The 26,401-nt window shown below is 37.9% G+C and overlaps 1 protein-coding gene across 2 annotated transcripts in view; it reads left to right on the forward strand.

Moving 5' to 3' along the window:
• Nucleotides 1–26,401, forward strand: part of ARHGAP15 (Rho GTPase activating protein 15) — a 630,630-nt gene that overhangs the window by 12,360 nt on the left and 591,869 nt on the right. For both annotated transcript variants that reach the window (XM_037027857.1, XM_037027858.1), the window contains exon 2: nt 17,604–17,782. In XM_037027857.1, the coding sequence (XP_036883752.1) occupies nt 17,618–17,782 (165 nt within the window). In that variant the 5' untranslated portion in view covers nt 17,604–17,617. The remainder of the gene's footprint in view (nt 1–17,603; nt 17,783–26,401) is intronic.

Here is a 26,401-nt window from a genome sequence, read left to right on the forward strand (position 1 = left end):
GATTGTTGCTGGCAGGTCAATGGGAGGGATTTAGCTAGGCCAGTCAGCTGCAAGGACTGGCTGTGACCACTGACCATCACTCTCCGCCATCTGTGGGGGATTAACTGTGCAGGGGCCCACTCCACAGAGCACTTCAGCAGGGCTCTGGTGCCTGCTTATGTTCTGTCTGTGGCTATTTGGCATAAGGTATAAAGCAATCTACAGTTGGCTGCTTTTTGCACTGGGTTTGGAGGTGCCCTAGTGAAGCCAGATTGTGAACCAAGGCCAACTTCTGCTAGTGCAAGACCTTAGCCACTTAGCAGTATGAGGGCTCACTCAGGCCTGCTTCTGCTTGTTTGAGAGGATTTTGGAAGATCAGAAGCATGAGGTAAGATGAGTCATTCATATGGAAAAGCCACAGTTAACCAGTTGCGTGGGCTACAGTTGGGTAGGTCAGAGTCTCTGGGAATCACTAGGGTGGGGCAAACAGTATGAGGCAGGTTGATGGAGTCTCAGATATGGTGCCTGCCATGCTCTGGAGCTTTACTGGGGGGGGGGACTCAAAAGAGGACCAATGGCCTCTGCCAGCAGCTCTATCTTAGAGAAAGCTAACCCCCAACTCTTGCCCTGATGCCAGACACTGCAGTTCCTCCCCTTATGCCACTGGTGTTTTTCAAGCTGCTTGCCCAGTGCTGGAGCTCAGTGGGAATAGTCTGAGTAAATCTAGTTGCAGACATTTTAAGAGGAACTGCCTGGGAATATAGTAGTTTCTAATACCAACTCAATCTCTACTTGTTTTTTCAGCCAAAAGACATGGGGACTTATCTTATCAGCACTGGAAGGAATCTGGATTGAGGGGCCTGGTGTGGGTTTGGGATCCTCACTACTGAGATATCTCTTCCAATTTTTCCTTCACAACTGGGTGTGGGACTAGTCCATTCTATGTCTTGACATCTCTGTTCCTTTTACCAGTCTAGATGGGTGTGGATTCTTCTTTAATTCTGCAGTTGCAGGACCTCTATTCAACCTGATTTCTGCCAGTTGGAGAGTTGGTTTTTCTATAATTTAGTTGTAATTTTGATGTGGTTGCATGAAGAAGAGAGCTGTGTTTCCTAGACCACCATCTTGGAGATCATATACGTGTCTGCACACATCATTTTACTTGATTATTTCAGCAAGCTAGTGAGATAAACAGGAGCATTGAATAGATTTAATAGAAGATAATAATACCTGGAGAAGTTGAATTGTGTGAGGACATGATGAGAATATTTTTCTCCAAAATTCTAGCTCAGAACCATTTTTACTCCTCATAGTTAAGATATTAACAGCTCAGGATAAGTAGTCAGAAAAACTAAAATCCAACCCTGGGCTCCTCCACTTGCTACATACTAAATGTGTTATTTTGTGCAGCTTACTTCATCTCTCTGAGTTTGAGTTTCCTCACCAAAAAAATGGGGAGTTTCCTCACAAGATAAAAAGAAAAACAATGTATATAAATTATTTTCCTAGTTTGTGGCATATAATAATTGCTTTAAAAGGTTAAATGTAGAGCAAATAGTAGCCGTAGTAATTGGTTTATTAGGCTGTTTTGAATCAATTGATGATCGTATTTTCTCTCATTGTGAAATAAAATTTATGCCAGGATATTCTTGGTTCATTTCAATTCTAAGTATTATGATAAGATTATGAAACTCATCAAAGCAATTTCTTGCTATTGCTTTCATTTCCTCAATGCAGCTGTGTGGGGGTGTATCGTATAGCTGTATGTGGGAGGAGGAAGAAGGCCCTCACTCTCTCCTTGCTTATTTACCAACTTTTGGTTGATATGGAAATTTTCCTTTGAGCAGCTTAACATTGTCCTCACCAAAAAATACCCTGTATTTTTGAAGAATTAATAACCACCACACAGTGAAACTCAAAACATGATAGGCAGCTGTTGATTCCTGAACATGAAGTTAGATGAAGTAAAACTATGGAGACCAGAGAGAGAGAAAGCAAAATTTCCTTTACCCACTTTTATCTATATCTGGTTTTTGCATAGGGCAATGAGGTGATAACATAGATGGCTCATGAGGCAGATATGCTGGGGTCCTAGCAAAATGATTCTAGAAGGAAAAATAAGAAAGTGAATTGAGAGTCCCAGGGTCTGGTTTACTGATCTAGTTAGAAAAGTCATTTTTATTTTGTTTTATTACTTTTTTCTGGAAAAACTTGCACAGGATTCGACGAATGGAGGTTGAATGAACACATCAATCTCTGTCCTAATTCTGAAAGCAGTTAGTATCAGGGCACCTGCTTAATGAGAGCAAGGTGTTCCAGAGGGAAGTGACTGACCAAATACTGAGGAGATGAGTGGTTCTGGTGCTGCCCTCGGAGAACTGGTCGTATCTTACAGGCCAAAGTGCTTAAGGTTGTAAGTGTGGCTTTAAGAATGTGAGCTGTAGTTTCAGGGTGGAGAATCGGCATGAAGGGAAAACAAGAGATTATCAGCGTCGGGTAGAGTATGACTTGAGGTGGGAGAAGGTGAGATGTAGCAGTTATTATAACTTCCCTTAAATGTGATTCACTCTGTCCCAGGGCCATTTGCCAACTTTTGATGTAGAGAAGTAGGAAAGCCACACAGGGATCAGTGACACTTGGGGCTGGTAACACACCTATTCTAATACAGTGGCAAATCTGAACTTGTTGGAACTATTCACAGCTCTGGGGAAATTAGGGGCAGGGGATTTCACACAGACACCAAGTACCAGTAATATTCTAGATACAACACACAGCAACAACACTGACAAATGTAGTGTCTCACTTTAAGGAGCAGAAGAGATACACAACTCAAATAGAGAACAGAAAATCATGGAAGCCAAGATATAATTATCTGCCAAAAAGTAACAGAGGTCAGAACAGAAAAGAGGAAAGGGGGAACTTACTTAGCAATAGCAAAGATCACAGCAGAATATCCTACTCTTGGTAATTTGAAATCACGTTGAAAAAGTTATAAGAATATATGAAATCGTGTTAATCTTCAATGACTGATTCTAAAGTAATGGTTCAAATGCAGTCTTTTGGTTCTGTTCTCCATTTCAAATTCCACCAGCTTGAATTAAAAATAATAAGAAATAAAAGATGGCATTGATTAACATGCAGCAGAATGTCTGTCCAACCCACACATCAGAGGAGTAATGCTCCTTGAGGTGACTGACACCAAGAATCACAGTCACAAATGCTCAGAGACAGTCAAGATGCAAATCAAGTGTGAAGGGTGAGAAGGCTGGATCAGAGAGAACTTGTTCTATTTACAGGATGTAGAAGGCACCCGCCCTTGCTGACAGCCACCATGCATACCTTGATCAGTTTTCAACATCTCATAATTTCTCAAGAGAACACACACAGATACACACCTTTTTAAGTAAAAATCCTCATTTTCAGTGGGAACTCATTCAAGACATTTGAAATCATTGTTCAGGACCAACAACATATGCCTGTGGGTTGAATTTGGCTGGCAGTCTGCTGGTTTCCCAGCCCTTCTTGAATTTATGGCTGCTCGTAAGGATACAAGAGCAGGGTGCAATGATTTGAGAGAACTAGACTCCTCCAAATAACTTCTGCTTACACAAGAAATTCTAATAAATGTTTAGTGACTGCCTAGTGCATTATATTATTCTATGGAAAATATCCATTTAAATGTAGTTTTTTGTTGTTGCTAATTTAGGTTCTTGTTTTGTCTGTCTAAGTTTCATGACTGGGTTAATTTTTCTAACTTGAAAGAACAAAATTTCTTCTGCTGCCAATTCTCTTTTTTCAAGTATATTTTATTGATTATGCTATTACAGCTTTCCCAATTTCTCCCCTTTATTCCCCCTCCACCCTGCACCCCCAACCCTCCAGCATCCCCCCACTTAGTTCATGTCCATGGGTTGTACATAGAAGTTCTTTGAGTTCTCTGTTTCCTATACTTTTGACCTCTCCCCTCCTATTTTATGCCTACCAATTATTCTTCTTCTTCCCTGTACCTTTTCCCCTTGTTCCTCCCTTCCTCCTCCTTGCTGAAATCTCTCTGTGCGATGTCCATTTTTCTGATTCTATTTCTGTTCTAGTTGTTTGCCTAGTTTTGGTTTTCATTGTTTGTCTTTTCGTTTAGGTTCATTTGTGGATAGTTGTGAGTTTGTTGTCTTTTTACTGGTCATATTTTTTATCTTTTTCTTAGATAAGTCCTTTTAACATTTCTTATAATAAGGGCTTGGTGATGATGAACTCATTTAACTTGACCTTATCTGAGAAGTGCTTTATCTGCCCTTTCATTCTAAATGGTAGCTTTGTTGGGTAGAATAATCTTGAATGTAAGTCCTTGCCTTTCGGGATTTGGAATACTTCTTTCCAGCCCCTTCTTGCCTGCAAAGTTTCTTTTGAGAAATCAGCTGACTGTCTTATGGGAAATCCTTTGTAGGTAACTCTCTCCTTTCTTCTTGCTGCTTTTAAGATTCTCTCTTTATCCATAGTCTTGGGTAACTTAATGATGATGTGCCTTGGAGTGCTCCTCTTTGGGTCCAACTTCTTTGAGACTCTCTGGACTTCCTGGACTTCCTGGAAGTCTATTTCCTTTACAAGATTGGGAAGGTTTTCTTTCATTATTTGTTCAAATAAGTTTTCAATTTCATGCTGTTGTTCTTCTCTTTCTGGAACCCCTATAATTTGGATATCGGAATGTTACAAGTTGTTCCAGAGAGAGGTTCCTAAGTCTCTCTTCATTTTTTTTGAATTCTTGTTTCTTCATTCTGGTCTGGTTGGATGTTTATTTCTTCCTTGTGTACCAAATCATTGCTTTGAGTCCTGGTTTCTTTCCTGTCACTGTTGGTTTCCTGAATATTTTGCTTTATTTCATTTTGGGTATCTTTCATTTGTTCTTTCACTTTTTGACCAAGCTCAGTCAGTTCTGTGAGCATTTTGATTACCAGGACTTTGAATTCTCCACGAGATAGGTTGGCTATCTCCTCATCACTTAGCTCTCTTTCCGCAGTTTTGCTCTGTTCTTTCATTTGAGCCCTATTTCATTTGGCACACCTGTTAAGTTGTAAGAGGGTGGGCCTTAGGTATTCACCCAGGCAGGGCAACCTTCTTTGCTGCCTGTGGGGGAGGGGCCAGAGAGGGAATAATGCAGCTCACCTGCTTGTCTCTAGCCCCACGTTTCAATGAACTCTGGTGTGAGACTTGGAGTTTCTCCCACTGCAGCAGCTGTAGTCCACAGTCAGCTCTGGGGCTCAGTTTCCTATTCAGTCAGCCCGCCTGCACAGTGCAACACCTCAAGTTCTCTCCTGGCATTGCCTTACCTGTCTGGTTGTTCCGGTTGATTTTTTTTCTTTAATTCCTTGGTTGTCAGAGTTTCATGCAGTTTGATTTTCTGGCACTTCTTGGAGCTTATTGATTTTAGATTAGTTGTTGTCTTCCTCTTGGTTTTGCCAAAGTGAAGGTTTTCTACCTACGCCTCCATTTTGGCTGGAACTCCTGGTGTCTCCCCATTTCTCATCAGAGCACTTTTTTAACCATTAAAAGATGTCTCCAAAAGTTAACTTTTCTAAGTTATAGCACATATAGTAGTCTTAAGTTTGCCTGATATTTTAAAGCCATGCGATGTCAGTTAATGACCAGGGTGTCTATACTTGTGTGGATGCATTGCTGTAGGGAAAATAACAGAGAGGCTCATAGTATAGATTGGGTGGTGATAACAATAGAAAAGATAATTTGAACACATGTGCACGCACACAATTACAGATGTGAAATTCATAGTACACAAGAGGGGGAAATATGGTTTGGGTGTGGCTGTATAACCTGTTTCTTCATATGTATTATCTATGAATAGATCAGAACCTCTACGTTTCAGAAGTAGTCATGACAAAAGTATGGGTGAATAAAGGGAGGGGAGATAGAAAAATAATTAATTTCCATAATTTTAAATTAAATAGATAATCCTGCTAGCCATTTAAAACTATAAGTATTTATGTATTCCCTTTGGACTTCAGTATGCTCAAGCCCAAATCATATATTTTGTTTTGTGAGGAGTCTAAATTAAGATAGAAATTTGGCTACGCTACTACTACCAATCACAGTAACACTCAATTAACTGGAGCCTGATAAAGCACGTATGGCATCTAACCTCCTCTACTTCTCACCTCCTGGGGAGGGAAGGTGAGAAGTCCCAGCTTTCCTTTGAAGAAAAAGAAGTAAAAACACGACTTCTTTATGTAGAAAATCCAGCCACCAAACAACTCATGGATTGAGGTTCCTGAAAATGTAGCTGAAGGACTTCAAGGCCCTAAGGCAACAAAAGAACCAACCTAGAAAGAAAAGGATATCCTTTAGGAGATACAGTATATGTAGCGTATTGAAGGATCTTCAAAGCCAGGGTTGAAAAACTCAGTCGCAAGTATCCCATTGAAGTAATGTGGACAGTTAAATAATTTTTCCTATTTTGATATTCTTGGCCTCATTAAAGAAAGCCACTGGCTTCAAGTTTCAGATTAAATTTGAGTGAAAATAAAAATATTGTTTTAATTTTATTTATTTAATTTTAGAGGGAGGGAAAGAAGGGAGTAAGAGAGAGAAACATCTACTGGTTGCCTCCCACATAACTCCAGCTGGGGGCTTAGCCTGCAACCCAGGCATGTGTCCCTAGTGGGAAGAGAACTGGCAACCTTTTGGTTTGTAGGCTAGCACTTAACCCAGTGAGCCATACCAGCCAGGGCTAAGTTTGAGTGAAAACAAAAATATTTCGTGGAGTTTGTTTTGTTCTCACACCAAAGATCCCTTGATGTTAAACAAGCAAGAGAACTGCTTTGCAAGTGTTTAAATTGATGTTGTTTACTCACACTTACAAAGTGCATGAGGTAAACATTAGACAACAACAAACACTTGTGCTGAAAGTTATGCAATAGACTCTGATTGCTTGTCTTATGATCTTTTTGGGTTTTCTTGCGTGTAAGAGAATTCATTGTATAGCAATAATTAAGACTGGATGTGTGTCCTGGATCACCGAATGTCATATTTACATTAATATTAGACAGATAGCCACGGTATTACTATCATATGCCTCTGTGTCTGTGTATCCATCTCTATACCTACCTTCTTAGCTACCTACCCACTCCTTTTCTCACTGTGCCCAACTATGATCCACACCCCCAACCACCAGCATATTTCCAAGTGAAATCCCCATAAAATTTGGTTTGAGCAAGAGTATCAACAAATATGAACCTAGTAACAATGAGCTTTAAAAACAAAGAGACACTGTAGTAGTTAGTAACAGTTTTAGAACAATGCAGATATAAAATTTAAAATATTATATAACTCTATAGAACTGTCTCTTAACAAAGTTCAGCATGCATCCAAATCCCCAGGGGTGATGGCCAAACAGACAGTTTCTTGGGTTTCTCTTCAGTCTTCCAGAAGGGAGCTATCTTTGGAAGGTAGTGAAATATGCATGCTCACGAAGCTCCTCACACTGACCTTCGAGACTCATTGCTCTGCAGGGTTCTTCCTCCTCACTACTGCAGCCATTCTTACGTTTTCACCTGAAGTTGAGCTATTTCTGACCCTTACCCCCAGAATGAATTTAAGCTTATTGCAAGTGATCTTTAATTCCAGTGGAATGAAGTTCTGTGAGTTTGACCACAAATTATAAAAAGTGACCGTGGCTTTTGGTCTGCACTTGTCGTATACATATCAAGTGTGTTCTACCATTATTTGTAAGCCCTAGTACCTCAGCAAGTCACACCTTCTTCATTAGGCATTTGCTTTGTCCCTGACCAAAACTTTCTCTACTGGCAATCTGGTCATTCATTGCCTCATTCTCTTGCTAAGACTGAAGACCTACCTCTCTAGGCAATAGAGAGGTAGGTATTTAGTCTCCCTTGTGGGTAATTTGGTTAGCTCTGAATTACCCTTTGGTTTACCCCACATTCAGAGTTGACACGTAGTAACAAACCACCTAGTCTCAAACAACCTGTAGGTCTGAATTTCTGAGTATTGCTCCTCTCAAATTACACAAATATAGGCATACACCGCACACACACATAAACATAACTATTTAAAATGTATTTTATGCACACATGATTGAGCAGGAGAAAAACTGATTTTTAAATGATTGAAGGAGATATGCTGAAATATTTTATTTTGGTGGTATTGTCATTGTCACAACAATGGACTGTGGCATTACTGTCCCATTCTCAGACAGTGGCCTTTGGCACTAAAATCCAATCCAATCAATTTAGAGTTTGAAGACATGAACATTAGGAAAAGACTAATTGGATACGATAACAAATTTGCTAAATAAAACAAATGTCAGCCATATTTGACTACTGCCCATTACTGACTTCGGTTAATTAATGTTGAGCACTAATTATGCAATATGCAGCTTCTCCATATTTCAACCTGGACAAGCCAAGATAGAGATAGAGAAAGCCTGGTGTATTGCAATCAATGCATGACTAGATTTCATCTGCTTGATAAAAGGGCTTTGTGACTGAGTCACATCCTTTAGGACATAAATACTTATAGAACATGAAATCACAGGAAACAAACAACTGCAAGCTGAGATGTATTTTTCCCACTTGATATTCATCCAGCCAAAATCAGTGAACTAGTTCTGTCCCAGAGAGTGTCTGAGACGCTGCTTGTTTTGCCAATGTTTTCTAATACTGTAGCTGTTGAGCAACATGTTCTATTGCCCATGTTTTCTCCTTAAGTGACGTTTCATCATCCGGTGCCCTAAGACAGTCACCCTGTTTTCCCATAATTGATACTTGTACACAAGAGATGAAAAATGGCTCAGCATTTCTTGCTAGATTAGGTCAAAACTGACAGAGGCAACAGAGAAGTTTGCATTACTTATGCCCCTGATAGTTCTCCCATGTATCTAAGGAGATTGCCACTTCATAAAATTTCTTATGCTGCCTAAACATAATTACAATGGCACAGACATTTTCTTTCTCTTTGGTTATTTGTTTGTTTGTTTGTTTGTTTTCACTTAGCTGATCACCAGAGGAAAATTCAAAAGCAGTTCTACTAATCCTACTTTTATGTTTTCTTCTATGCTCTTAATAAAATGTGACCGTACCTTTGGACTGCTCTTTAAATGCTTCATCTTTCTCTTCATTTGATTGGTAACCAGAAGTATTAAACAAGCACCTGTAAATTCAAAGTAAGATTCCTAAAGTTCTGGAGAACATCCCCCCCCCCCCAGATTCCCGGGTGTCCTTATCCTAAAATTGGTGTTTGTGAATAAATGCCATGATATTGATTCTGATTTGAAGTTAATTCAGAAATATCTCATGAGAATGCTAGTGCTAATTGTATAGCCTCAGTGGCTGGGAATTCATTCTTTTGGTCTCTTTTTACCAAGTCGTTTGAGATGGGATTGTGGGTTAAATAAATTCATCAAACTTTCCCAGGATCTATAAGACAAAACCAAAATCTTTAATAGGAACTGCAAGGTTTTCCAACCTAGCCCTGATTAACTCTCTCCCTAGTTTTCCCACCTAACCACCCACACTCTAACATTTGCTCTTTTCCTTAAATTTTGTGATCTTAGCCTGTGCTGCTCTTCATATCCCTTCTCTGCCTTTGGAGTCCTACTTATACTCATACAATGTCAAAGTCAACTGTCATCTTTACCTTGACATTGTCCTCAGTCCCGTCCTCCATTTCATGCTCATCACAGTCATTGGTAGATAAAGAAACTCACATCTAATTCAACCTCAGATTTTCAACAATTTTTGCTGAAACTATTTCTCAGGGTTGAGGCTCAATAAAAATTCGAATTGTAAAATCAGTTGCTTTGCTCCCAATAGGGTGGAATCTAGTAGGCTAAGGTGCTCAGGGGATGAAAAATGGTAACAGAATATTAAGATCTGAGAAAAGAACAAGGTTGCCTACCATACAGTTTTTTCTAGAACTTATTTTACTCAAAAACTATATTTTACTTGCCATTTTCATCATGTAGGATGCCCACATGCAGAGAAAATACCTGTATTGCAATTTATTAATGCAGCTGACTTGCTAGAGTTTGTCAGTAACTATGTATATCACCTGGATTTCCTGATGTAAGTTCAACAAATGTGAAGCCTTATTATCACATTTCCTGTATGCAACACCTGCCCAGTCAAAGGCAATGTTACCCGATGTGGGGGCTAGGGTCATATTCCTTTACTCTGACCTTCCTTTCTCATTATATTTGACATTTTTGAAACTGAGTTTGATTGTACTCTCTCTGATTATGAAAGTAGCCTGGGGAAATTAGACTTCATAGAGACGTAGAAGCCACAGGGAAAAAAAAGAAAAGGAAAAAAGGTGAACTGGAAGGAAACTGAAATTAAAATGTTATTTTGGTAAATGGCTGCTCTGGCGAAGATGACAAACAATTGCAATGCAAGCTAATTACTGACCAGTCAGGCAAGTGTAGCACAAGGGTTGCGCCACACGTTACTGGAGGCCACAAGTCGTTCCCACAGGGGAACAAGGCGATGGTGCTCTCCCACAGATCAATATCAGATCTTTCCAGAGGATTGAGACGAATTTCTGAGAGAAGTAATATCTGTCTGTGGCATTGCCATGCACTTTTAGCAGACCTAGAGAAACAGCTCTTTCCATATATTCCAGGAAATAAGGGGTTATATCACTACAGAGGGTTCCTGTGTGTTTAGGCAGAGGGGATATAGCTCTTGGAGGCTGGGTGACCAGACATCTCACTGGCCACACAGTGCAAACCCTGGCTAACACTCACTGAACAGGAATTGCCTGAGGTACGCTCAATACTTGCTTCTGAGATAGATTTCCTTAAAGAATGCTCAATGGCAATGTACATCAGGCAAGTGGGTTCTTCTTTTTGGAGAAGGAGTGTGAAGCACCTAAAGAAGTTTGAAACTCTAGGAAACATACTCTATTGTCAGAACAGTTAGCTCTGCTAAATTATATTTGGTGCTAAATTCACGTTTTTTTCTGAGAAAGAGACAAAAAGGTTATCCTGAAGTGGAAATATAGTATTCTCCATATTTTTGAAAATTCATATGAACATCCAAGTATATTTTAATGTTAGCCTCCAAAGATATAAAATGAACTGTTTTTTTCCTACTTCTAACTGATCATGAAATATGATAGTTCATTTGGCCCTTATAAACTATAGCCTGGATGAATTACATGCATTTTTTAATAAGAAATAAACTTGGTCAAAGACATTTTCCTATTGGTAATGCTTTGCTAAGCTATGTCCACTGACATTAACTTGTTTCCATATCTTTTCTATTTATATATTCAACAAACATTTAGTCTGTATTGTTTTGTCAGGAGGCACAAGGCATATTTATAAATGATTAAACAAGAAGTCTCATATACCCAACATGGCTGCTCTATTATCATATTAAATCTCCAATCTGTGAGATTTCCTTTGGAATTCTTGTTACCTTATTTTCCCATACACAGCTTCCACTTGACTCAGGAGGTCTATGACTAAAGCAGGGATGTTTGGGGTTTAGGACCTGGGTCCTGTCCAGGATTACTTTTCAATAGTTTGTAGCACTTTGAGGAAGCTTCTCTGAGCTTCAGTTTTCTTTGCTCGGCATCAGGGAGATATAGCATAACATGTATTCAGTATTCCTTAGCTCAAAAAAGTCGTAATGCATTTCTACTCTTAATACTATTGATAGAAAATAGATGAGAAAAATTTACTTTCTAACTCAAAAGGGCAACCTGCTGAACAGAGTGCAACAAATAATTGACAGACCAGCAATGCCGTTTTTGATTAGATGAACAATCACATTCACTCCTGTTTTGGTATTTGCAGTGAGAGTGGAGACTTGGGCCCAGAACACCGCAGAACCAAGTCTGTGGGGCAGAGCAAGAGTTTGGGTGGCCCTTACGAAGTGCATTGTCATCACTGCTTCCTGTTTTTAAAACAGTATTGAAAGTGGAACTAGTGCAATGTCAAAAGCTATTCTTGCTCTTCTCTTGGTACATACAAAATCAGGAAGTCTAGAGAAATTGTTAAGCCAGTTTTAAGTGATTTACATTTTAATTTTTAACTCAGAGGTATTTATTTGGAAAGTTTTATAAAATCAATGGATATGTTAGACACGTGTAAAATGAACTAATTCTTCAACAGTTTCATTAGTAATTCACCAAAGCTCTGTGTGATTCTTGTAAGAACACAAATGCATGAGGCATCCGTGTTTTATGAGTAACATTGATAATTATGATGATGATGATGGTGGTCAGATAATATGTTACAGGAAGAACCAAGAAAATTGCAAATAGTCACGTAGATCATATGAAACTTAAACGTAATAAAACTTATAGTTAACAAAAATGTTTGCTGACACTAAGTTGCATAGAAATACTCATGAATACTGATTTTACAATATTCTACCAAATTTAGAAAGTCAAAGGTCATTGAAGAATGAAAACATGGATAGAATAATAGAGCATGATTTCAAACCCCTGTGAATATTCTTATAATAATGACATGCAAAGACTCACAAACTGGAGCTCTTCAGTGCCTTTCTGAGCACATCCTGAACTCCATACATATGTTCCTGGAAGCACATTCAGGAACATACGTACTTGACTGGATGCTGGAGTGGAAGGGTTTCTTTTGATCTGAGGTTGGGAAGGCTTCACAATAGAGCTTGTTCCTCTAGAACCTTCTTTCATAAAGAGCCAAAATAAGACCAGCATGGCAGGGCCACCATATCACACAATTCCGGGGAGAACCATTTACTAGAATGCTAATTAATAGCCTACCCTTAGTCACAAATGCTACCTCCCCTGTATCATAACTGATGCATGACTGGTGCTACGGGGCAGGTCGCATGACCTGACTGCAAGTCTTTGAGCTGACTGATCAAAGCTGGTCTTCTGCAAGATATTCCCTCCACATAACAACAGGAGATCACAGTTTGAGATTCAGGTAAATGCTACTTGGAGGAGTTAAGGAAGAGCCTGACTAACCATTTATGACATTGTGTCAATTTATTTAATCATTACTCTCTCATACACACCCAAGTGACTCATGGAGAAAGTGGGTATATTTCAAAGATTTAGTAGGGGAAAATGGATGATGGAATTTCAGAAGTGTTGACTCTGTGGATGAGGCCTGACTACTTGCTGCAGGGGGAACTTTGACATACAAAACATGAAAGAAATCATAGGTGCCTGGTAGAGAAAAAAAAAAAGAGTGTTTGGAAGTAGGTAAAGGGAAAATGAGAAGTTGAAAGTTGTTAAAGAGAAATGGCTACAAAATGCATCCAAATACAACTTGCAAAATTTGGCCTATAACCAGCTGTATCCACTTTGTATGAATGGTTCCTACCAGGATGGAAGAGCGTAAATCATCTTTGAACCCACAAGCATAGCAGTTACAAGTCTCACAGCCACTAACACAGCTGTCGCTTCAGTCCATCAGGTTTCCTTCCTCCTGTGTCCTCCCCCCTTCCTCTTGCACCTCCCTCAGTTGTGCAGGAGGGCACTGCTTCTCTCTCTCTTGCACTCAGATCATACATACAAGACATTTGGTTTTACGCCAAGGAAAGCCCTTTTCCCACATTCCCTTCTTCAGAGTGTCTAGAACACCAGCCCCTTATAGCACTGGCTAGATTAGAAGGGGTGGAGTTTTCAGTCAATACTTCAGCCCAATGAAAGGCTAGCAAGAGGATCGGATTCACACACACCAAGGATAAATGCTATTTTTAAAAATAGAATCCATCATTAGTCTGTTCCTTGAACTTCCTTGGTACTCTATTTTTCTTCATAACACACTTTCATATCTACCTTATAGTCTCAGGTTATTTGAATACCTTTGCATTGCTGAGCCACTTGCCTGAGATGCCCAACCTGTTCTGACTCACCTCCAGCACTGGCTGATCTCTCTTGCTGCCTCTCTCTCTCTCTCCACTTCCCAGTTCCACCTGAGTTTGATGCCATTGCTCTTCTCTGAACCTAGACACAACCCTACTCTCATTCAATTATGACGTGTTTCTCTACACCCTAACAACTGTCAGACACTTGGTTAAAAAAATGTATTCATCCTTTAATATAGTGCCTCCCACTTAAGAGAATGTCAATAAATATTAAATGGATAACTTATACTCTGCTGGTACGAACCTTTAAGAAGAGTTTTTGTATTGTTTTATGTTTTTTTCTCAGTGCAATGTTGTGTTCTGCAAAGTTGGAAACCAGAAAATATTTGCAAATGTGAGAATAATTATACAATAATACCAAGTTACTGCCATTGTAGAACAAATTACAAGGGAAGCTCAATAAAGAGAACAAGTGGAGGGCAGTGGAGTATCAACAAAATGTAAAATGGGGTCAGATGACAAAGGAAGTGACAGAGGAGAGGGTGAAGTAAGAAAAATGATGCTAACCCTGTAGTAGGGGAAGAGATCAGCCAAACAGAGAGATCTAAAGAAGGGAGATTTTGAAAATGTTTTCAGAAGCTTGTCCCTGAGAAATCAGGAGGAAAAGGCAGATAAGAGGCTTTTTAAGTAATGCAGCCCTTTGACGGCAGCACATCACTAGGCAAAGTGTGGGTGGGTTGTGCAATTAATACGAGAATGCAAATGTTCATTTGACAGTGCAGTTTGCACAGACTTTGAGGAAGCAACATGTTCTATAAATGGCACATGGCAGGGCTATGTAAATACAGTGGCTTCATGCTCTTGGTCAGAAGAAAGTGGCTTCATCCTGAGCGCTTTGCCTCAGCAACCAGCAGTACAAACACAGCATCCTTAGAGTTTGAATCTAATGAGTAATATGGAAGATCAAGCATTGAATGCAATTATAGGAGAACCCATAATTTTCTAGAAAAAATGTATGTGTTTAATTATAAATTTCTCCCCACCCAAATCCTGGGGCATGGATTCATACCGAACCATTTATTACATTGTTGCTTGTCTGCCTAAAACTATTGAGCTCTTTAGATCTTCACTAATACTTTCTGAGCTCCCGACTTTATGCACATCACTATCAGAAGAGTTAAGGGCAACACACGTCACACCAATGCTCTTGGCTGCCCCTGCCCCCACTATCATTTTTTCCTCAGTGATAAAACAGAGGTCATTGACTTATACAAGATCACAAAGGCATGCATTAGCAACAGTGCTGCCACTGAAGTCATGATGGGCACTTTTTATGTAACCAAACTAATTACCATGAATCCTGGGCCTCCATTCCAATGGCAATTTCTAGATTCTCACTCCTTCATTCATCTTTGTTTCAATTCACAAAATTATACCCTGAAAAAAACTCATGATTTTAGTAGTAGCATTTTTATAAATGTCAAAAATTCATGGATTTGCTTTGTTACTTTGAAATAAATTTCACTTGGCTAAGAAAAATTAAGGGACTTGATAATAATTCATACACAGAATAAAACCAAAATTATTATGTACTGGGCTATATGGAGAAATAACTTTAAATTATGTGCATGTAATTGCATTTACTTTTTTAAAAAGTTATATGTATATATAATTAAATCTTATTCTACTTAGATACAGAGGCAAGAACCATGTGCCTATATTAGTGGAGAGATTTGATGTATCTTAAACTCTTCTTAGCAAAGCAGCTGTCATTTTATTTCTATAAATAGTGAAGACAGTCTTCTTTTATTCAAATTATTGTTTCAAATCTTATTGAAAACACTCTTTTATTCTCGATTAAATAAAATTTTATAATATATCACTTATAGAAACATAAAAATGAAAATATGAGCAAAATAAGTCTGTGAAGGAATTCTTAAAACAGCATTTTTGTAAACAACTTTGTGAGGTACAACTGAAATAAAGTGCAAGTACTTAAAATGTGCAATTTTATTATTTTAAAAATAGGTAGACCGCTACTGTTAAACCATCATCACAATCAGGATGGCAAAGTGTCCTTGTATCCAGTAAAATCCACATCTCCCTGCAATCCAGCCAGTTCTCTGCCACTATGTTACTTTGGGTTTTCTAGAATATTATATAAGTGAAATCATAAGTGGCCAATATGTGCTTTTTTATTTGGCCTGACTTCTTTCATTTTGTACATAAAATCTGTGATTTATCCATGTGGCCATATACATCAATATGTCATCACTTTTTATTATTGAGCAACATTTCATTGTGTAGATCAACTAGAATGTCCCCATCTATTCACCTATTGATGGACATCTGGGTCTTTGGGGGAAAGGAAAATGCATACTCCTTCACTTGTTTCTGTCCAGCATCCTTGGAAAAGCCATTAGTCACTTTGATCCTCATTTTTTTCTCTACAAACATGTTTGATGTCTATCTCATAGGTTTTGCAAAGATTAAACCACTGAACACAGAGCCTGACACATAATACATACTCGATAAATATTAACTTATTCTTAAGTTATAACTTAATCGACTTACTGATATCAGTTTTAAAGTAACACTTTTCCTCCTATGAAAATGCTTTCATTCTTTTCTAATTATTTTCTTGTCCACTTACCTTGAACATTATCATAATTCAAGCCCCATCATCTCTTCAACAGACATAGAGTTACCAATAGAGTTGTCATCCTAAAATATACTCATTTTGGATTCCATTGTCTTCTCTAACTAGTGAAATTTTTTTAACTAGTGAATTTTTTTTTTTACACATATGCCCAGGCTAGTTGTGGAATGTCTGCAGGGGTGAAACATGGAGACAGCCATCAGACTGCAAGGGGATCTGTTCCCAGAAGCTTAGAAGCTGTGTTTGCAGTTGTTTTTCTAAATGAGATGATATGCCCCTTGTGGTACTTATGGAGAGGAACAGTTGAAAAAAATTATGGATTTGGGGAAGCAGCTACAGCCCTCCCAATCCATCTACTGGTGCTGCCACAGTTTAGTCACCTCTGTTTTTTTACAAGTTATTATTTCTCCACTGCCACTCCTTTAAATATGCCCACAAATAAATAAGTCAATAAATAATAAATAAATAAATGGTGTTGATTTTCTTTTCCTTCATATTCTTTGCAAATATTATATCCAACTAAGCTACTCAATCTATTCCATTGGCAGGTGGTGGTGGACAAAAGAATTTTAATTCCCCCTGTGAAATCATGAGGGGAGTGCTGGGGCTGAGCACGATGCTAATAAGAGCAAGGCGACGTATCTGATAGGGGGACTGGTTTGGTTTTCTCTAATGCCGTTCTGCTCAATGAAATTTAACTTGATTGACATAGGTATCTGTTCACCAAAACAGAGTCTTGGTGGTCACGTGTGGAGGTAGAACAGGATGGGGTAGGTAACAGATAAAAATATGAGTAAAAAAATTGTGAGTCCTGCAGAAGACTTGTTGGTAGTATCAGCTTTATATAAGGAAGATTCTATTATATTGCAGTTAGTTCCTCAGTGGAATAGGAACTACACACAGTATGGGTATGCTGCCTATGAACTCTGAAGTCCTCTGGTATCTACAGTACTGTCTACATAATTTAATTGATTAAAAACTACAGAGGAATGATCTTTTTCTTTACTACCCAGAAAAGTGGAGACTATTCATTTCATTCATTACCTTATTGATTAATAGGGGTGTGCATTCCACCAAGAGCTTTTCATGAAAAAGTACATTTAGAATGATATGAGATTTTTATATTTTATCAGGAAAACACTGTAATATGCAGAAATCTACAAATTCAGATACCTCTGTGGAAACACTGAACCCTACCCACCAAGGCACTGGACCTGTGCAGATGAGAATCAAAAATGCCAACAGCCACCACGACAGGCTGAGCCAAAGTAAATCCATGATCCTCACCGATGTCGGGAAGGTCACTGAACCCGTAAGTCAACCTTCCTAATACCTCAAGTGCCTTAATACAGAGTTTTTTAAAAAAGCCACACACACAAATTAGCCTTGTTTTATTTGTTTTCCTAATGTGTATTAGAAAACTGTTTTTGTGTAATGTATTTATCTTGCCTACTTACAGTCATAATGATATTCCCAGTTGTGAGAGAAGAGATGGGCTTAATCCAGAGTGATGAAGTGGATTTGGAGCTAGACTGAAGAGCACCTTTGACTCATTTTAAGGGCCTCCACTATCATGCTTCAGTGTCATAAAAATAATGAGGTTATGCTAGCATGTGGTGTTTGCACTTCCAAATATAGTACATCACTTTGAAAAGCCAGAGGCTAAAATTAGCTAAGAATGAACGGAGAAAAATAAAGTCTTTAAAAAAATGTGAAAAATTGTTTCTTAAAATCTTCCAGTAATGTATGGTATTGTAAATTAGCACTTGATTTGGAATGAGTCTAAATGATTGAAATGGTGTGGCGGTTTAAGGTTTGGAGAGGAAGCCATTTTCTCTTGATAATGTATCATTAGGAAGATTTGAAATAAAATAGTTAGAGATGAACTCTACTGCCAGTTGTGTCCCTGCCCCTGCACGCATCCTGAGCCACTAAACACACTGATTGCGATGAGTCTCCTCTGGTTAATTTTCTTCCATAATGGTGGTAACTTGCAGCTGAGGCCATAGGATGCTGCAAAATTATTTATGCAATGTTAGCCACTCTTTTGGACCCCAGATCTATTTTGTTTCTCACAGTGAGAGCAAAAGCGAGAAATAGGTTAGCTAGGGACAGGCTGCAATTCCCATTCATCCTGCAGAAACATGTGAGCTATTAATTGTGTGTTCTGTTAATATCGTGGAGGCCTATGAAATATTCAGCTCCCTAACTGAGTTATTAAATGAAATAAACTTGCTGAGTAACATGTTACCAATTATATTTATTCCCTGTTTTTCACTCAAATTTGAAGTGCAAAATTAACCCACAATAATCTCAGGCACCAGAGAAATGTACGATTTTAAACATTCCTTCTTCAGTATTATAGGCAAATTTAGCATGAGGAAGCCAGTGATTATATTTTGGGAGTGAGAAATACATCCTTAGATAAGGTACTCAGAGATGCATTTTTTCTCATTTATTTTCTCATTTAAAAGTATCGTCTGCTGGGAGGCACAGCACTGCCAGGTCTGTCTCTGCTTTTGAAGCAGCTACAGTGTTCCTCAACTATGAACTTGAGGCAGTGGTTAGAGTAAATTATTGGAATCTCTATAATGTATTATCAGTAAGAACTGTACCTTTGAAAAAGTTTAAAAGTTAAGTATATTTAATGATGCCTAACATATTTTATTGGCTGTGTTTAACAAAAGGCACTATGCCGCAGTTGTTTTTGACAAGCATGAAAACATCACAGCATGAGACTGCAAAAGGAATTATGGAGAGAAATTACAAGTGATCCATCTCTCAATGAATTATCCACCTCAATAGCCCGCAGAACTCAGCTACCAATTAACACCTACTTTATTACATGTTGGGATGTACTTAATAACTTTCATGTGTTTATGCACTATTACCTTGACTGATGCCTCTTGTACAATTAGGCATAATTGGCATATCAATATGCAAAAGTTAAAAGGATTAACCCTCTTAAAACTAATGAGCATTTCTGTATCCAGCTGCTAAATGAGAGAAAATTAGCATTTTTCACTTTTGGGCAGGATTTTATCATGCAGTTTCTCATTGTTGATATTACCTTGTTACATAACTTTAGTTTGGGGGGTTCTGTGGTGGACTACGAGAGAATAAGAGTTTTACAAAGTTAAATTAGCTATAATTATCACAGCTTTGTTTCCTCGTTCTTAGCTTGGACAATATGTATTCCTTGATAAGGAACAAAAATGGAAGTTACTTTGGTTATGTGTGCTTAGTGCCTAATTATATAAAAAGGGTATTTCAGGGAGAATATGTCATTTCGCCGAGAAAACTTGGCTCAGAGATGCTGTATTGAGAGCCCGCCATGGCGCTAATTTTCTTTCTGTCTCAGTTCTTTTCATCTCTTTTTTCAATGCACAATTTTCTGACTAGATACTGACAGAATGTAAAGTATTTTGGGCTATTTATTCAAACAAGCCTGTTAGAGATATCTGCTCAAGCTAAACTAAGAGCTTGATTTTTCAGAACTTGAAGGTTGGGGTGAGGTCAAGGGGGAAGATTATGAACTTAGGAGAAATAGGAGAAGATGTATACTAATGATGTGTGCATGTGTTCACATGTAGCAGGGTTTGTTGTAACAGAGACTTGTGCATTTAATCTGTAATGAAAAGAGTAAGAGTACTTAGAGACTATATATATGTTATGCACCTTATTTAATGTGCCTTGTGTATGCACGCACACTGGCCTGCTAATTATACAAATTTAATATGGACTTATTGGAGTACACAATAACATAAGAATATGATATTTTGTTCATAACAATTTGACTTATTACAAAGGTTCCAGGGTTGAATCAATGATATAATTTAACACTAGTTCATAAATCCCTCTTTTTATTATTTTAATTATATATTTAATATAACTATGAACTCAGAACATAATATAAAATTCTCCAAATATGTGATAAGAGCCTATTTGTTGGTTTTTAAATTTAGGAGTAATAATTAGAAATGTCAATACAAACATTTATCAACCCTAATCCCTGCAAACATAGGTGACTTTACTTGTTAAATTATAGGTTTTGATTACCTAAGTGCTACAGGGAAGCATTTCAATAAAGCAAGTATTGATACCCCATTGCTATTTTATCAGTGGTATGCATCGTTTTCTTTGTTCACCAAATAATTATTTTTATGTGGTTAATAAGATCAATGCCTTTACAAAATTCAAAGAGGCCATTTTACCACCTGGGAAATATTGGAGAGGTAGGAAATTTGGACAAGGGAGGACACAGCTAGCTAGAAAATTTCTTATCTGTGAGAGACATCGGGAGACCTCTGATTGGTGGGAAGGAGTGCTCTTTGGTCTCGGTGATTTGTTGCCTCATCTTCAACACCAGAGTGAGCCCACTTGAAGGTGGGCTGCAATTTGCGCGAATGTGCCAACCACAGAAGCAGACAGGAGTGTAAAGTAAATGGGGAAAAGAGAGGAGTGTGTCTCTTTAAGGACTGAAAAGGTTAATGTGCAATCCAGCAAATAGCTATTGCAAAAAGTTTCATGTGGCTTTGATGTTATTTATAAGAGGGATGCTCCAGCCTAGTAGCTATTTTAGCACAGATATTAATGAAGAATTTAAGCAGTCGAAGTCAGGAAACTGCAGACAGAGGATTTGCAAGGAGGAGGAGTTTCGGCATTTAATGCTGGTGGCTTAAGCAGCAACACGTATGAATATTCACCATTTCCATCTTGTAAACCTCACAGAAGTTCATTAATTCATTCATGGCCGTTTTGGACAGGGAAATATCTTTCTATTAGTGTTCAGATAAAGACTTAGCTTGAACCATTCCTAAACATTAACACATAAGTTTCCTTTTGCTTCCATTAGTGGTCTGGGCTTGTTCATGTTTCTTTTTAATATATTATAAGGAAAAAGAGAAAACAACTTTCTTTTGTTTCTTCTGGTATTATAGGATACTTGCCAAAGTTGTGGCTAGCCAAAAAGGCAGACATAAAAATTGCTACTAAAAATATACGCCTTCTGTTTAGCAGAGTTTTTGAGAAATATTATGAGACTGTAAGACTTGTTCATGTTTACTTCAAATCAAGCTTATAGTTAGGTTTGAGGCTTTGTTTGTGTAAATTGTCCTGAAGTGGATCCTGATATTTAATTAAAATGACACTAAATCACTTTGAATTGATAAGACTTGGCATCTCAAACAAAGGTAATTGCCCATATTGGTTTTGTGCAAAAAATAGCGCTGCTTGGAAAATGTGCAGCCAACACAGACTGTCAGCTCCATTTATAGATCAATATGTGAAAACCATTGATCAGGCAGGCATGTATAACAGTAACACTTTGCATTTATTTGTTGTTTTTATATCACATTAAGGCTTACAGGATTATAGGCTTCTTAAATATTTTGACTTTCTCATAAATATATGATCTGTTGCATGTTAATTAAATGAGAATTTGCAGCTATTTCTAAAATTGTTTTTAGTTTGATGATTTTCTTTTATTACTGTGGATTGTATGATCTGAAAATGGATTAGTTTCCTTCTGCATAAATATTATTAAAGCTTATTTTAATGTGTCCTACTTAGTGTGAGATGTGGTTGTCTTTTTGCTTTGAAATATATAGATACAGACAATTATTTTCTCTTAGCAAGTGGCTGATCTTTTTTTTTATTAACTGGGCATTCTCAGTGCTCAGGGTAGAATTATTTCCTGATATATTCTGCACACCCTGTAGATAATGGGTCTTCTTGATTTGTCCTGATAGAATTTGTTTCCTTTCTGTCTTTTTATCTAGTTCTGTAGTACAAGCATCTGATCAAACATTATGTGGAAAATAAACTGATCATCTCAATTAAATTCTAGACACACACAAATATAATCTGAATTCTATTTTTCTGATTCAAGAACAAGCCTTATGAGCTGTTGTTATACACTGCATTCTGCAGTTAAATCTTTCTTATCTCATCAACACAAGGACAGTGTTTTGTTCCTAATCTTTATTGGACTATTGTGGATGACATTTGTAAGCCATTGTGGTTTATAAGGAAAAGCTGGATGGCAGTGAAGTGAGACTCTCCATAGATCCAAGCCTCAGATATGACTACGCAATACTGTGTCTTCCACAGCAATTTTCTTTGCCACTGAGAGGTCAATTTTGTTGAGAAATCTTTTTATATCCTCCATATACATCAGGAGTGCTGCTTTCAACAAAATACTTGGCTTTTTATATGGTATTAAAACAATAGTAAAAGCAACAAGATTTCAGAAAAAGCAAAAAAAAAGATTATGAAAGTCAAGGGTTACCTAAGGTAAGTAGTCTGCTGTAGAGCAGATGAAAAAGTTTATTACCCTGAATTTGACTTTTACATAATATGCCCTGTGGGGGAAAACAAATAAAAAAAACACCACAGATTTTTTTTCCCTTGTCTTTGCCATTCCATGTCATCTCATGCTGTGAAAATCTTTAACTCTGTTTACCAAGCACAAATTGGACTTGTCAAAGGTTCAGAAAGTTTACAGGGACACTAAAGACTTGGTACTTCAAAGGATGAGCCTGGGCTCTCGAATTCACATACATGGCTGTATCGTTTCCATTTTAACTTGAGCGTAGCTAAATGTGTTTGTAATCTCCTACTGATTGAACACGGTGCGGAATGTACACGAGATGAGACATATTTTTTTAAAAGTTAGTCCTATGATTACTAATTTGAATCCCAAACTCTAACCTTGTTAGCATCTGGACTTATTTCCATAATAACAACCCCTTCAGAACCCACAAAGTAATGAATAATTGACAACAAATGAAATGTTTTGATAGTTGTCGGCACAAAGCATGTTTAATGTTTTGTGTTGCTTCCTAGCTAATTATGTAGATGACACATTTGTCAGACCTTGACTGCCATTAGAAACGTGTTTCCAGAGGGGAGAAAAACAGGCTATTCATAGAGTAATTAACTAGAATGCTCAATGACCTGTGAGAGATTCAAATCGCTGCCAGTTCAGACATTGTTTTGTTACAGAAGCAGAGGGGTAATTAAAATTCCAAATTATAGTCCTATGATGGAGCATTTGTTTGTTGACAGTATACTCTTACTCTAGTTTGTTAATTCTTTTTTAAATTGCTTCTAATCCATTTTATAGCTTTAGGAGTCCCGTCTTTGAATTTACTGACAACTAATATTACGGTAAATTGTGCTTCAGTGGAGTGCTGAGTGCTTCACAGTTTCAAGGGAGCACAAGGTGGGTGGGATAAAAGATGGCTCCTTCCCCAAACTGGCGTATCAGGTGCTGTCAGTGGGAATGGCACTAATGTTGAACATCTTGTTAAATATCTTTTCCGATTCTGTATTAGTGGGAAACATTCTAGCAAGGAATACAGAGTTAACAAGGAAAGCAACAATGAAAACAAAAACAAAGAAGGAAACCTGATTTCTAAAATGGAAATGACTGATGAAGGGGCTTGATACCAAGAAGAAGGAGAGAGAAGTCAGGACTGAGAAAGATTTGGGGAAGCGTGTTGAGCTCAATGCTGAGGGTGCAACAGTTTGTAGGGAAGCTCTCATAAGTCACCCCAAAATAAGGGCATGTTTTGCAGAAGTACAGACTCTGCATCTCAGGTCAATAACAACCCGCAGGGTGATGGTATCACCCATGAGATTTTTCAAGAAATCATTGGTATAATTTACAACTCTAGAAAGCTACCATAGTCAAAGGAGTGAAATACTTATTTAGGTTGCTGAAAGTGAGAATATAGTTTTATTAAAAAGATCTGACAGAAGTCACATGGTATTTGAAGCAGGCGAGCTGACAGAGGCATCCAGTGAGCGTTGAATTATCCCGAAGTCACTGTCAGCTAGGATTGATTTTCGCTTTCCCCGTTTATGTAACGGTTCCTGTGATACAGCTGACCCTGAATTACGTTACCTTGTCATTTCTCTGCATGGATCAAGAAGAGATGAGCTGAAAATAGCTAGCTAGACACTGACCTTGAACTTGCCAGAAAAGTGAGAAGTGACAGTGGGGTTTTTCAGTAGTTCATGTACAAAGATTAAGACGAACTGTTTTCTCTGTTGAGTTCACTGTCGCAGCACAAGGGGGCAGAGCAGTACTGGAGATTATAGGTGAAACAGCTTCTGCACCAGCCTGTAAAGGCTCTGAAATCCCGAGTTAGAGCCAGAGGTCTTGCTTTTTACATCCTAGTGTAGACATAAAGGAGAATTACTGATGAATCAAAATCTTAGGTCCCCTGATATTCATAATCAGTCATCTAAAAGTATATATTCTAATTAAAAAGGGTACCTAATATTCCATGTGGCAGCAACTATTCTATGCCTCTAAATTATTTTCAGTGTCTTATTTAATTCATTTAATATATTTCACTCTTAAAATAACATTAGAACCATAGTCAATATTATTAATATAGTTTTATAGCAAATTCCTAAAGTGATGTACATTATTTTGGGGTACGATTCTATCAGAAGATGGCAACAGCCATTTTATACTTATTAGGTATCAAAACCACAACATTAAAACAAATTCAATAAATAAAAAGAAATGCCAGTAAAAAATGGGAAAGGAGTGGGCTCTTAAAGCTTGGTTTAATAGAGATTAAATTTCTTAGCTGGGGATAAACAACCTGGACAAGGCAAGTATAGGGTTTATTTCCTTATATTGAATAAAAAGAAAAATATGTAAACAATTCTTGTATAGTGTTATATGGTGATGTAAACCCACAAAGTAAAGGATAAACATGTCTAAACCTTGCAAATTTTCCAATTTTAATATTTGTCTCGGTTTTCAAAACTGTCCTCTAATAGATCATCTTTATAACCTCAGTTCATCTAAGACACAGGACGTTGCACATTGTCCCTTGCTTGCTAGCACTTAGTTAAGTGAAGCTAAATCATTGTTGTAGTGATGCCACATGTTTCTCATAAATGGCCCTCGAAGAACTTGCCAAGTGAAGCAGGGAACTGAAGCAGGTTGAGAAAACAGAAGAACACAGGCTCGATTATCCCCCAGGTTGTAAGCGCCTTATGTAATGGCAAAACAGCATCATTGCCTGTGGGATGGCACAATAACACCGTAAACCTCCGTGGCAACAAGATTGTTTCTTGCATATACGGAGTTATTTCTGTGCACATGCACATACACGCACACATACATACACACACATATATCCAATATACTTATATACATACGAGTACATAGTGAATATATATACACTCCTCTATCTCTCCGTATACACATATATAGAGAGATGTATATCATACTTATTTGAGCTCATTTTTACATTCTAGGAAAAATAACCACATACATCCAAAAGCTGAAATATCAAGATTGCTTCAATTCTCCTTTTCTGCAGATTAACTCAAGACAAACGGCAGACAACTGTGATTGGACAACAATAAAATTATTTTTTTTAAAAAGACAAACTGACAATGTTAAGTTCTGAGAAGTAAGAAGAATTCCCATTTGTTTCAAGGATGAAATAAATAGGAGACCATTCTGTTGCCAAGAATGAAGTTGAAAATACTTTGAATGCTGGGTTATCATAGGAATCTATAATACCTAGTGTCTGGCCTCAGGTAGAAAAAAATAGCTTTGTGCTTCAAGCATAAGCTTTCCCACCTAGAAGATTTCCATGTGTACATGTACGTGTGTTGGAGGCACAGGGACTTAGTGAAGTGACAGTTACAAAGTCAGTGTGTCCAAGATGGACACACTGAAGGCAAGCTTGAGGCATAGCCACATTCCTTGAGCTGCACGTGGCGTCCCTGCTCCTCGGAGTGTGTGAAAGACCTCCTGAGTGTCCTCTCCCAGGAAAACCACTGTAATGCTCGACTAGCTTCTGCTTCTGAGGTCAAGGCAGACATAAAGATGTTGGCTGCAAAACCACTTCCCCAGAGTTGTTTTCTCCTTTCCCTTCGGTGCATAAGGCTTTTA

Source organism: Sturnira hondurensis, unplaced genomic scaffold, assembly GCF_014824575.4.
Source record: "Sturnira hondurensis isolate 20B ecotype Veracruz unplaced genomic scaffold, ASM1482457v3 Scaffold0019428, whole genome shotgun sequence".
NCBI lineage: Eukaryota > Metazoa > Chordata > Mammalia > Chiroptera > Phyllostomidae > Sturnira > Sturnira hondurensis.